General features: G+C 41.8%; 1 protein-coding gene across 1 annotated transcript in view; it reads left to right on the forward strand.

Moving 5' to 3' along the window:
• The window catches only part of FAM149A (family with sequence similarity 149 member A), a gene marked incomplete at its 3' end in the record, with an annotated part of 49633 nt that overhangs the window by 19290 nt on the left and 15594 nt on the right, over positions 1-14749 (forward strand). The window contains exons 2-4 of the mRNA XM_080710800.1: positions 11695-11805; positions 12342-12480; positions 13991-14133. Of these exons, the coding sequence (XP_080566926.1) occupies positions 14048-14133 (86 nt within the window). The 5' untranslated portion in view covers positions 11695-11805; positions 12342-12480; positions 13991-14047. The remainder of the gene's footprint in view (positions 1-11694; positions 11806-12341; positions 12481-13990; positions 14134-14749) is intronic.

Raw genomic sequence — 14749 nt, forward strand, 5'->3', positions numbered from 1 at the left:
TCCATAAAACTTTTGAAGTAAAAAACTTAAATATTTCCAGATTAAGGCTTAAAAGACCACAGATAAAAAGATCATCGGGCTTGGGAGGTGGAGACAGGAGGATCACGGAGGTTCAAAGCCAGCCTCGCTAGCTTAAGAGACCCTGTTTCCAAATATAAAAAAGTATGAAATAGGTCTGGGAGTGTAGCCCGGAGGTAGAAGGGCTTCCAGGAACCCCAGTTCCACCAAAAAAAAAAAAAAAAAAAAGATCATCTTCACCTCGGAGACTTGATAATAATCTTAATCATTTGAGTAATTATCCAGATACAGCATTATATTTCAATTTTTGCTAATTTAAAAAGGGCAAATCTTAGAAGATTTCTTATTTATTTCCACAAATTAAGTGATCTGTGTTGAAAAACACGTGTTCAAAATCATAAATTGCACAATTTTTCTTAATCTAAGATGCTACTGATTCAAAGACTCACTATTGTTTTACTTTTCACTACAAAGAAAAACATGTCACCAGTTATTACACAGTGTTTTCTTATTGTTTATAACTTCAACTTTATTTTCATTGTGGTAGATTATTTAGATGTAATCAGACTTTTTAAATAATAAATTATTTTAAGCCAATATAAAAGAAAAATATACTAGATTAATTCCTAAAAGTTATTAAGATGCAAAGACTATTATCGATCTCTTTTCTGCATAGCATTGTTAAGGCCTTTGTTTTCCCACACAGTATTTCCTATCATGTTAAAACACGGGTAAGACAGCATTTTATCAAGAATCCATTGAGGAACAAAGAGCTCTGGGTGCTGCGTTCCTCAGCGGCTTTGTAGTTACTCAGAGCCAGGATACACTTGACACTTGCTTAAGAAATGTGAATGAAGACATCCCCGGCCCGCTGCGCAGCCATCAGTAAAGAGTGAGGCATGCGCAGTGGAGCATGCTCGGATTCCTTCCGAGACACTGAATATTATTCTGAAAGCGGGAAGGTGATATTTTTAAAAATTGTAGTAACCATACATACCATAAAATTTAGCATTTTAGCCATTTCTAAGTGTACAATTCAGTGACATTAAGAACATTCCCATTGCTGCAAAGCCATCATCATTGTTCATCTCCAGAACTTTTTCCTCATGCCAGAAACTCTACACGCATTACCAACTCCCCATCTCTCCTATCTCCAGCCCCAGTGACCACCACTGTTTTCTGTATCAACAAATTTCTCTATTCCAGATACCTCCTTTAAGTGTAGCCAAACAATATTTGCCCTTTTATATCTGCCTTATATCACTTAGCATTATGGTTTTAAGGTTTGTCCTATCGCAGCATGAATCCAACTCTTACTCTTTTTTAGATATGAATTATTATTAATATTCCATTGTGTGCAGAATACATTTTGTATGCCCATTAATCCCTTGATGAATATTTGAATATTTTCCCTCATTTAGCTGTTGTGAATAGTGCTGCTATGAACACTGCTCTTTTCAATTTTTTGGATATGTACCCAAAAGTGACATTGCTAGATCATATGATAATTCTGTGCTTAACTTTTTGAAGAGCTGCCAAACTGGTTTTCCATGGTAGCTAGACCACTTTGCATTCTCCATGGTAAAGCACAAGGGGTTTGATTTCTCTGAAATTTTGCCAACACTTGTTTTCATTCTTCTTTTTTTATTTGTTTGTTTGTTTGTTTGTTTGTTTGTTTAAATAGCCACTCTAATAAGTACAAAGTAAGGGTCCTATCTTTTTATGTTGTATTAGAAGTACGTCATGATTACAACTCAGCTAAACCCTGTCCTTGTGAGCAGCTAGGCAGATACTTTTGGGGACAATCAGCTATGCTTGTAGGAGGTCTGACAGAACTGCTGTCCCTTTTAATGTTTCTTCAGTTTTGTTTGCAATGACTTTATAAAACATCACAAGCCAGGTGTGGTGGTGCCGCACGCTTGTAATTCCAGTACGTGGGAGGCTGAGATGGGAGGCTCACAGATTCATGGCCAGCCTCAGGTCCTCAGTGAAGACCTCAACAACTCAGTGAAACCTTAAAATAAAAAATTAACAAATAAATAAAATAGAACTGGGGTGTATCCCAGAGACAGAATGCCCATGGGTTCAATCCTCAGCACCGAAAAACAAAACAAACCAATAATAACAACAAAATCACCATTGGGAATAACGAGAATCAACTGTTTTACCTGTATCATTGCTTATATCTATGAGACACTACAGTATAAGGTCTTCATAAATCTTTTACTTAACTTCCAAACCTTTATTAGAATATCCCAAACATACAGTTTCAGAATACTAGGCCTGGTAGATAGAACACATTGTGTCCTTAGCAGTAAGTCTAAAGTAAAATAGAAGCACAGACTAGGGGCCAGTGCTCACTGTCTTGTGTTTACACTCGTTGTTACTTGTCAGATCACAATCAAATCCATTGGTTCTCTTTTTTTGTATGTGTGGTATTGGAGATTAAACCTAGGAGCATTTTACCTCCAACACTCTCATCGCTATTTTATTTTCATTTTGAAACAGGGTCTCGTTAGGTTGACGAGAGTCTCACTACTTGCTGATGCTGCCCTTGGACCTGCGCTCCCCCTGTCTCAGCCTTCCTACTGGAACGACAAGTGTGTGCCACCAGGCCCGGCTGATCTCAAATTTTAACAGGGACTCAAGTGCCCTGAGTGCTTATTAAAAGTTGTTGGATTTCAATGTAGAGTTTCTGTTTCAGCAGTTCTGGGGCAAGAATTTGGATTTTTTTTTCCACAATGCCAAGCTGCTGCTGCTGGCCAAGATGACACCTGTTCTGTTTTATAATTCGATCGTTCCCATTCCTTCCCACACGTTGCCCACCCCCAAAACTACTGGAGCTCAGAAATCCTGTCAGATATAGCCTTGTGATGTAGCCCGAGCACATGACAGGCCTGTGATCAACCAGGGAAGGAATGGATCACTTCTCAAAGCCTTTATCTTACAGCCCAGGGAAAGGAGGCCCACAGCTTCTCAGCGCAGGTCAGCGAAAGGAACTGGGACTCAGCCAGGCAGTCTCTTCCAAGGTGCTGTTGCCATCAAGACAAAATTTCTATCTTTGGGTGGGGACGCTGGCTGAAGGACATCCTTTCTAACATAAAACAGAACTGCCTGATTCTGCTGCAATGCAAGGTACTTAAGAGAAACCAGGGCTGGCCATGGCCAAAAGGAGGCACTGAAAGAACACTGAGTTCCTCCTCTCCATGCCCTGGGTCTCGGCTGAAGGGGAACTTGGGGAGCCAAACCCTCTCAGAACAACTGTGCTCTCTTGCTGTGGCCTTGTGCCCCCTGAGGAACAAGAGCGACTTGTCCTCTGCATGTCCCAGTGCTCAGCGCACACAGGCATGGGCATGCTTCACGTACAATGCAGTTTCTGTTCTAGGTCCAGAATGATGCTCCCCTAAAAACTTGCAGAAGGAGTAAAGAAAGACCACCATTTTTCATATAATCTTTGAGGTTGAGACGTGGCTGTCATCAGTAGCATCTCATGATGTAACCAGACGCAGTGGTTCCTTCTTAGTGAGTGCAAAGCCCACAAGCAGGACCAGGAGGTAGGGCGTGAAAAAAGGTTTATTACTTGCAGCCATCCAGGATAGTGCTGGGGATACTCTCAAATCAGTGAGTCCCCAACAAAGAAAGCAGAGGGCTCTCATCATGGAAACTCACTTGGTATCACTTGTAGAGACAGGATCATCAAGAGGGTGCTCAGTTGGAATGTGCTTATACATAGCATATTAAAAAGAAAAAGTTGCCGGGCGTGGTGGCGCTTGCTTGTAATCGCACATTCGGGAGGCGGAAACTGGAGGATACTCCAGCCTCAGTTACTTAGCCAGGCCCTTGATGACTCAGTGAGACCCTGTTTCAAAAAAAAAGAATAAAAAATAGGTCTGGGGGTGTAGCTCAGGGTTAGAATGTCCCTGGCTTCCATCCCCAGTACCACAAACAAACAAACAAACACTTATAATCCCCGCGCTTGAGAGGCAGAGACAGGAGGATCACATAGGTTCGAAGCCAGCCTCGCTGGCTTAGGAGACCCTGTTTCCAAATAAAAAAAGAGACCCTGTTTCCAAATAAAATATTAAAAAAATAGGTCTGGGAGTGTAGCCCAGAGGTAGAAGGGGTTCCAGTCCCCAGTACCACCAAAAAAAAAAAAAAAAGAAAGAAAGAAAGAAAGAAAGAAAGAAAGAAAGAAAGAAAGGAAAAGAAAAAGTGAAAGTAGACATGAAGGCCTCTGGGTGAAAAATTTAGTGTTATAATGAGTAAAGTTTACTCTAGATCATGTAAACAGTGTGAGTCAGAGTGATTTTGGATGATTCCTTATAAGTTTATTTAAAGGGCCTTATCTGATACCACACTTGATCTTAGCCAAAAGGCCTAGAAGCAATTACAGGGCCTTATCTGAAACAAAAACAACCATCATTCCTCAGGAGAAATACAGAATTGGGTTCCCATGAGCCTCTCATCTCAGTACTTTTCTCTACTGATTAATACATAATTTTGTCCAATGTTTATTTCTGTCTAACGATGCATTGTTTAGTATGGATGGTTGCTTTCTTGACATTAAGCTCACGACCAATAATAGCGCTCTAAGTGATGCCTGGATTAAATCTATCTAACTTGTGTTTCTTTCATAAGGCTCAGCACAACCTTCCTGTGCTTAGGACATTGAAAGAGCATTCTAGCACAATACCTGGGGACCACCGAAAATAGTGAGCTTGCCAGGAAAAAGCACAAAAATTCAGAAAACTTGTCACCGAGTAGACCCCTTGGAGCACCTGCTGGTTTGCAGTCAGAGAGCTGACAGGAGGAGGCAGTGACCTTGTTTGATCCCAGCTGGGTGCCCATGCCTCAGTTGTTCAAATTTTCCATCATTCTGCCTGTTTTTACAATTGGCCATGAGCACACTTCAGTACTGATTTGGGGGGTATAGATAAATGTTAGCAAGTAGGTCAAATGACAATTAGTGAACCAGAGAAGAATGAGGGTCAGTTTGCATTTTATTATTTTACTTACAAAAAATGAAACAGTCACTTGCAGTCAATGTCCTGGCAATTACTACAAAGTCATTCTATTTAAAAGGAAAAAATCAAACAACAAAAAACATTTTTAGAAAAATTTGGCCATCTTGATGGTATCGTTTGGGAAAACAAATATATTCATTTTCATAGAATATGTTTGGATAGCTGTTTATATTGTGAGACTGGTGAAATATACTTACAAATTTATTTTTGAATTATTTCTCCCTTTTTTCACTTTCTGCTGATTGTTGGGCTGTTTGGCAAATTTATATTTAATGTTTTGGGGTGCTGCTGCTATTTCCTTATGTGGCTGTATCATTATACATATTCCCCAGCAGTGAATGAAGTTCCAATATCCTTCAAACCCGAGACACTTGTTGACTGTCCCTTTGGTTACATCCATCCTAGTGTGTATGAAGCGGTATCTCATTGTGCTTGGACCTACATCTCCTGAGGGCTAACGATATTAAGCATCTCTCCATGTGCTTATTGGCCTTGTAGATCATCTGGAGAAATGCCTAGTCAGACCACTTAGTATTGCAAAAGATTTTTTTTCCTTTTTTTAAATTTTGGTACTGGGGATTGAATACAGGAGAATTCTACCTCCACAGTACACCTCTAGCACTATGTAATTTTTAGATAAGCTTACAAACATAATTTCTATTTGTGGGTTATGCGTGCCATACAGTGTCCACTGAAATGGTGATTTCCAGTTTAAACAGGGTTCATCATCTAATGTGGAATGAAAATTCAACGAATCCTAAATGTGGTGTGTGTGTGTGTGTGTGTGTGTGTGTATGTGTGTGTGTGTGTGTGTGTGTGTGTGTGTGTGTGTGTGTGTGTGTGTTAATGGGGATTGAACTCAGGGAGCATTCTACCTCCAGGCTATGTCCCCAGCCTTAACTTTTTTTTTTTTGGGGGGGGGGTCTGGGGATGGGACCCAGGTGGATTTGACCTCCAAGCTACACCCCCTGCCCTATTTTTTTTTATTCTTTATTTTGAAACCGGGTCTCACTGAGTTGCAGAGGGCCTTACTAAGTAGCTGAAGCCGTCCCGGAACCACTATCCTCTGGTCTCAGCCTCCCGAATGCTGGGATTACAAGCGTTTGCCACCATGCCCCGCTCCCAGCCCTAATTTTTAATCTTTATTTTGAAACAGTTGCAGAGGGCCTCACTAAGTAGCTGAGGCTGGTGGCAAACCTGCAACCCTCCTGTTTCAGGGACCCAAGTCTAATCCTAAATCTTTTTTTTTTTTTGCAGTACTGGGGATGGAACCCAGGGGCATTGTGTTGCAGAGGCTAAGTAGCTGAGGCTGTCCGCGAACCAGTACCCTCTGGTCTCAGCCTCCCGAATGCTGATTTTACAAGCATGTGCCACCAAGTCAGGCTCTAACTCTTTAAAGAAATATATACATGCTTTTAACTTCTAGGCAAGGTAATAAAGTGACAAAAGAAGGAAAATGGTGCCCTCTAGTGGTTCTCAGGAGATATTGCATAAAATATTTCAGTTTCAAAGTCAGTACCACATTTAGTTATATCTTGAATAAATTCCCTAGTTTATTGACTTGAGACCCCCTTTACAGAAACAAATTTTAAAATGTACTCAGATCCCCATTTGTTTTGAGTCAAGGTTTCCCAATTGCATCCAAGGCTACTAGCGCCCCATCCCATGATTCACAATATCACAGACTTTGAGAATCAATGCTAGATTGTTCCTAGAAATCGTTCATTTAAAAAATTCTGGTCTACAAAATTATATAATTTTGGGGAAAATGGATGGAATTGGAGAACATTATGCTAAGTGAAATTAGTCAGTTACAAAAAGTAAAAAAATGGATACTGTCGGGCGTGGTGGCGCACGCGTGTAATCCCCACGCTTGGGAGGCGGAGACATGAGGATGGCGCAGGTCCGAAGCCAGCCTCGCTGGCTTAAGAGACCCTGTTTCCAAATAAAAATATAAAATAGGTCTGGGAGTGTAGCCCGGAAGTAGAAGGGCTTCCAGGAACCCCAGTACCACAAAAAAAAAAAAAAAAAAAAAAACCCGGATGGATACTCTCCCTAATATGCAGAAGCTAGGGAGAAAAAGGGTTATACAAGGAACTTAGACCAAGAAGGAGATGAGCAAATAAGGCGACCTAACTCGGGGTGATGGGAGGGGGAAGAGGGAAATTCCCTAATGTACATGCTGTACATTCACAAACATCAAAGTCAATATCTAAGCCAAACATGAGAAGGGGGAGGGGCGAAGGAAGGCGGACGACGGAAGGGGGAGGGAATTGGGGAAGGGCTAAATGAGTGATGTGTGCATGTATGTCACTACCATCTTGTACTCTATTAAGATGTATGACTACAATGCACCGATAAAAATTTGTTTTAATTTATTATCCTACCTAGCTTACTTTAATTTCCTGGAGTCATTTAAAAATAATGTCCTTAGCCCGGCGTGGTGGTGCACGCTTGTAATCCCCGAGCTTGGGAGGCGGAGACAGGAGGATCGCGCTGGTTCGGAGTCAGCCTCGCTGGCTTAAGAGACTCTGTTTCCAAATAAAAAAAAAAATACAAAATAGGTCTGGGAGTGTAGCCCGGGGGTAGAAGGGCTTCCAGGAACTTCAGTGCCAATAATAATAATAATAATAATAATAATAATAATAATAATATCCTTATAAATTTCAATACCTAGGTTGACCCCCACCCCATGTTCCTGTACCTGTTGAAACAAATGGCCTTAGATTCTCAAGGAGAATCTTAGATTCTCAAGCAGGACAGGACAGGGACTCTACCTGCATCCACATTATTCATTGCAATTATTAAAAATGTTTCAGTGGGGAAGGGCATGTGTGTGCCTCACTTTAATACTTGGCTTTGAAATTGCCTTTTTCCTCAGCTTTCTCAGTCCTATTTCTTTTTGGTTTATGAAGGCGGTGGCTGGGTAATTTCTCAGTCTTACATTATAAAGTCCAGTGAATCTGGTCCTGCTATAGCTGTGTGACTTCAGAATTGAAACAAGCACACTTTGGTAAAGCACGCATCAAGGGTGCTGTTGCATCTGCAGAACACTTACAGGGTCGCGTGAACAATGCAGATGAAGAGACAGCAGAACATGAGCATCTTAATCCTTGGTGAGCAAGGTGTGGTGGTGCACGCCTATAATCCCAGTACTTGGGAGGCTGAGTCAGGAGGACCACAGGCTCGAAAATAGCCTTAGCAACTGAAGATCCCGTTTCCAAACAAAACTTAAAAAGGCCTGGGTGTGTATGTAGCTCAGAGGCAGAATGCCCCTGAGTTCAATCCACGTATCGCTCAATCTTTCTCTGGTGACCACAAGTAAGTTTGAAACTCCTGGTAATTGACAATGAATCGTGCATATACTAGATTCAGGGCTTTTGGGGGGCCGGAAGGGGATGAGTTACAACTCCTATTTAAGTTATTTATTATTATCATCATCATCATCATCATCATCATCATCATCATCATCATCATCATCATTTGCAGTGCTAGGGAGGGAACCCAAGGACGTTCTACCTCCAGCCCTATTTTTTTTTTTTTTTTTTAAACAGGGTCTCACTGAGTTGCAGAGGGCCTCGCTAGGCGGCTGAGACTGGCCTTGAACTTGCAATCCTCCACTCAGCCTCCCTAGTACCGGAATTGCAGAGTTTGTAGCTTCATTTTTTAAACCTCACTTGCCCACCCACTCCTATCTAGGAGTCCTTTGATGGGGAGAGGGAGTCAATGAAATCCTTCTGTAGTTCTCTTCCTTTCTCTTACTAACAAATTCGATTTTGAAGAAGCCAGGCAGGGAACACCCTCCTGCCCAGAAAGAACCCGACGCGCCGGAGGCCCAGGGAGGGCGGCGGCCTCGGCAGGAGACTGAGTGCTCCGCGGCCCACGTCCTGGTCTCGGCAATGCCATCTGGCCAAAGCCGGGGAGAAGGGGCCTGGCGTGCCCTTCCGGAGGTCTGGTCCTGGGGAGGGCTGCAGGCCGGCAGAGGGCGGGACTGCCGGCCAGGATCGGGAGGGGGCGCGGCTGGACCCCCGCCCGGATCCGGGAGAACCGCGCTACTGCACCGAGGGGGGACCCGCAGCATCTGACCGGGCCCGGGGGCTGGAGGGCCGAGCGCCGCGCCCCCAGCCGCCGCCCCAGGGGCTGCGCGGACCCGGCCGCGGGCGCCCCTGCAGGCTGGGGGTGTCGGGCGCCGCCCGGCCGCGCGCTGGGCTGGGTCGCGGGGCGCAGGGCTGGGCGGCCGGGGAGCCCGGGCCCCGCGGGGGCGCGTGGCCGCCCGCTGCCTGCACGGGGCCCCGCCGGGGTCCACGGCGCCCAGGCCGCGGGGCGCGGGAGCCGGCCCGGGGGACCCGAGCCCAGACCTGGGGCTGATCGTGATCGGGTAAGTGCGAGCTGGGAGGAGAGTGGAATGGAGGCACTCTCGCGTCCTATTTCTGTGCAAAGTGCGTGATTTTTTCCTGCTGGCAAATCCGGAATCCATCTGGAGTGTTTTCCTGCGTCCATTCATGAAATCTCGGTGCTCTGACGTCAACGGGCCTTCCCAAGCGAGGTTGTGCACTTGCTGGAACGCAGTCACCGCATCCTCGGGGACTTCCTCAGTCCCCAGGGCCCTGTTTGCTTCCTTCATAAGTCAGGGTGATGCAAGTGTGTAGGTTGGATAGTCACCGTCTCGCCTGTGTTTGTCCACAGTCTAGAAAACCATCCTGCATTTGAACATATTCAGAGACTGTGCATTCCAGATCATCCTTTGGTATGGAGGCACAACTGTGTGTGTGTGTGTGTGTGTGTGTGTGTGTGTGTGTGTGTGTGTGTGTGTGTTACTAAGGGTGGAACCCAGGGACTTTTCCACCTCCGGGTTCTACTCCCAGACCTATTTTATATTTTATTTGGAAACAGGGTCTCACTAAGTTGCTGAGAGCTACTTAGTAAGTAAATAGCTGAGGCTCGTTTTGAAGCTGTGCTATCCTCCTGTCTCAGCCTCCCAAGCGCTGGGATTACAAGTGTGGGCCACCAAGCTCGGTTTGGAGGCACAACATTTTGAAAGCTGAGATCGGATTATTACTTAAGCTTGGAATTTCTACAGGGCAGAGGTGAGGGGGCTCTCAGGAAGCAACCTGAGAAAGTAAAGTGAAATAATTAAATTATTTCTCTGACAGCTGGGGTGGAGGTTGGGACTCAGCACACCAACCAGCACATCAATGCAGTACTGCCCAGTGGTTGCACTACAGTCCACCCCTAAAATCCAGACCCTGTCCCCAAAATAAATCCGCTGATAAATAATATTATTTCTAGACTTTAAACAATAAAGGAACTACAATAAAATTGTCACTTATTCATGTTCTGTGTTACATAATCTTAATACATTCAGTTTTAAAATTGTGCATCTTCTAAGTTTGTACATTTCTAGACTGAATAGAAGATACTGGAATTAGTAATTTGCCAAGAATTCGTGGTTTACAGGGGATTATGGACATGTTCAATGGGCAGTTCAATGTTTGGTTGGAGCACAGAGCAGCCTGAGGACCAAAACATAATATGAAAAAGGAAAGGCGTATTATAGGCTCTGTTTGGAATTCACAACGCTGGTCACTTGGGGCTCCTGGAGAGACTGCGGGTCAGTAATCTGCATCCTGGTCCCAGCTTCTTGTTTTCTTCTTGGTGACCATTGGCATCATTGAGCTATGGGCTTGAATTCCTCTTTACCCAGTTTCTTCTGCTTTGTTTTGTCGAATTTGAATGCTATTACACTGAACTCTGAAGTTCAAGAAGTCACGCATGACAAGAGAAGGGAAGAGCAGAGAAGAGATGCAGAAGTGGGGTGGGATTAGACTGCTGTAAGCATTCATGGTACAGAAAGTCTCTGCCCAGCACCCTCGACACCTTCCACTCAGCGTAGCTGTCACGTGAGCGGGACTGCTGGTTTTTAACAAGGGTGTGGTATAATGTGAATAACTTGAAAATACTTTTCTTCTTAGTTTGAAAAGACCCTCTTTTCCCTCTGCCTTAGGTTGCTATGTATTTCATCTGCATAGAAAGATACAATTTTTATTATGAGATTAGAAATAGTTTATTATTAAATATCAGGAAGATAATTTGACTGGAAGGGAGTAAATGTTTGAAGAAGTTCACCGAAAGGGTATTTTAATGATTAACACAAGCTGTGCTACTCAGCTAGGTTTAATAGTTGTTGTTTTTTTAAACCAGCTTTCTCTTCTGCTTCAGTTCTCCATTAAGCGTTAATGTTTTTCAAACTCTCTAAAACTCAGAACACACTCCAAACACTAATACTAAAGTGACTTCGATGTTCGTGGGGCTTCCAAGTGATTGAGAAGAATTGGATATATTTAAGAATTGATATGGGATCAATGATTTGTTTTTCTGGAGTGCTGATCACCAAAAGTTCTTATTGTTCCAGTTAACATAAGGATATATGTGTATTATTGGCAACCTTGATACTAAGAAAAATTAAAATGGCAAGGTCCTAGACCTTATTTTCTTAAGGATGTGGGTATGTGTACACATATGTGTGTGTTTAGGGCAACATTGGAGAGGATCAATCTTATACAAAAGAAAATTTATTTATAAGTTTTAATAAATAAAACAATATTACTAAATTGAGAATATTATTACAACATTATCTTATTTTATTTTTCAGAAGAGGACTGTCAAAGGGTTCTAGAAAGCACAGCTTTGCTGTGAAAAGCAAAGATCCTTTACCTACACAGTTTACAAGAAATGTGCAGAAAGCCATTGATAAATATGCCAGGTAAGAATTAACCTGTTAAATGCTGCTTGTTACAAAATCAGAAAGTTCTCATAACAGACGTGGGAAACAAAGTCAGTGATCAGCCACCATGAACTTCTGTCAAATATAGTTTTATTTTTAACCAACCTAGCAGAAATGGTACATTGCAAAAAAAAAAATTAATTAGTGTACTGTAGCGGGGTGTGTTGGTACATGCTTGTAATCCTAGTACTTGTAAGGCTGAAACAGGAGTATTGCAGGTTCTTGGCCAGCCTCAGCTATTTAGTGAGGTCCTCTTCAACTTAATGAGACCTTTTTTTAAAATAAAGATTAAAAATAGGGTTAGGGGTGTAGCTCAGAGGTAGAATGCCCTTGGGTTTCATCCCCAGTACTGCAAAAAAAAAAAAAATAGTGTACTGTGAAATTAAAAAATATATTTAATGGAAGAAAAAGGAAAAAGGAAATAAGCACAGAGAAGTCAAGCCAGGCATTTCTCTACTTACAATATAACTTCTTCCTGATAAATGTTCTTTCTGTTGCTTATGTTCGTTCTGCAGTGAATCTGTGTCGTCGTTTTCATCCAGTGGAAGCCGCACTCCCACGAGAGCCCACAATTCATGGTCTGGGTCATCAACACAGAGTTCTACCACTGGCTTCTCTACAGAAAGGAGCTCAGTTTATTCTTGGAGAGATGACGTATGTCTCAGATTATTTCACATAATCCTGTGATTACAATTTATTTGAAGAACTGCTTTCTTCGGTTCAAAGAATCTTTTTTTTTAACCACTTATAAAAGCATTAGCTATTATATCCATACATATATGTTTATTTACTTGTTACATGTAAAACTACTAAAATACCAAAATAGAAAAATAAAAACCACTCATAATCTCATAGCCCAGATTGTTAGCTATTGAATATTTTGTTTTTTCCACACCCCATCTTGCCCCTATTGATATATATGTAATTTTTATGGCTGGAAATTCAGGACAAAATCCTGAAAGTTAGGAACTCAAATAAGAGAATAATTTTGGAAAGTTAAAAACTGAAATATCTCCATGTTTAGAAACCCCCCTCCCCCAATATTCTAAACTAAATAATTATACATTCATCTTCTAATCCTCGTCCCCTCCTAGGAGTCAAATTAACATGAGTTTTATTCTAGTATTTGCATTTTAAAAGAACTAATACAGCTTCCCTGTAATCTGGAAATCAAATTGGTTATCGATTTGAGAGGAGAACTAAGACATAAAATAATAAATACCAATCTAGGAAAATCAATTCAAAACGATCATTTGAGTCAGGCTTGTACAATTCAATATGCACTTGGTTGCTTTAAATTGTGCATTTGATTCTAGAATTATATACTCCTGAAAGAAAAACAGCTGGAACTCTTGCCCTAAAGGCTTCCTGTGCAGTCACTTCTCCTGATTATAGTCATGTTTATGTTAGTAACGTTCATGTTCTCCTTATTGGCTCATAGGACAAATATCTTCCAGTAGAGACCATCTCCAAGGCTGAAAGGTTCTCTCATCTACAGTTCACTGCAGCTACAGTGCAAGAATCTGTTAAAGCCAGACTCTACCCCCCTAAAAAAAAAATATTCTCGTCTCACTATAATAATTACATCTCTTAGAATATCTAATTTTTTTTTACTTTTCTTCTTTATTGATTAAAATAAGGCTAATGTTTCTTTCTACAATAATAATTACTTTTAATGTGGTAACATCATCAGAAAAAAATAGCTTGTATTTCACAGGTGTGCTTAAGCACATCAGGCTCAAATATATGAAAGGCATAATGTCTATGTGCGTGTGTGCACCTATATACATGTACACACGGTTATACGTATGTGTAGGTCTGCACATGAGTGTTACTCTCTTTGTCAAGAAGTGTACCAACACCTATGTCTTTATCTGTGTCTATGTAATATTCTCAAATAAGTTTCATAACTCATGTGGTAGAATTTGCCTCTATTTAATAGTTAAGGAATCCAAGGCTTGGAGTGAGATATAACTGGTCAGAAATGTAAAAATGGAATGCTGGCACATATGACTGCAAAGCTCAGATTCTCTTTTTCTTGTTGACTCCCTCCTATAAAATGGATTTTTAATTTTTTCTAAGTATCATTGATTGCAAGGCCCTTATTTCTATAAGCCTTAGTGTTGTGGCTAAATGTGTATTGTTGTGTTTTCTTTTTTTTCAGGAATTTGACAAAGTCAATGCACAGAAAGTGCAGCAGTTATTTTGGGAGGTGGAAGAGATGTTATTTGAAGGGAAAGTCAGCCCTCAGACCCAGAATCTACAGGCCGAATGTGGCGAGTGGGCAAGGAGATCCCTCCACCTGAGGTAGGCATATCCATCAGAGAAGTCCTCTACCATGGGCATTTTAACTACCCACTCCTGATTTGGGTTTAGATAATCAATAAATTTTTACTGAACTGCATGCATTTTCCCAGTCAAAATGTATATCTGGACCACATTCCTTTATGGACAAATCGTATCTTTTGTTATGGTGCCCAAGGAAACGTTTGGATATGTCAATACCTAAGTGTCTCTTAATTTGTGAAAAGCGCAACTAGCTTATTCTTAGAAAGACATTATACAACAAGTCCATATGTTCATGCCTTACATAACAAGTGCATTAGACATGATCTTTGCCCTTTACATAAAGTTCACTATATATGCGCAACAGCTGTCTGTCATCACTGAGAACCACAGGAGAGGAGCAGGTGGGCAGAGTGATTATATGCTGAATGGCTAGATAGATAAACCTTTCCATCTCTCACCATTCCTGATCTGGGGAGGGTCCTTTATTCATTTATTATTTTTCAGAGCAAAGAGGGAGAATTCAGGTTGGCCTGAAAGGACGCTATGCTTCCTGTCACTTAGCCAACCTACTTATGGGAATCCAGTCCATCTCACGTACCTCCTATTATATTTGGGAAGAACAAATTAGGACATT

This window comes from Muscardinus avellanarius (assembly GCF_963383645.1).
Source record: "Muscardinus avellanarius genome assembly, chromosome: 14".
In the NCBI taxonomy this organism is placed as follows: domain Eukaryota; kingdom Metazoa; phylum Chordata; class Mammalia; order Rodentia; family Gliridae; genus Muscardinus; species Muscardinus avellanarius.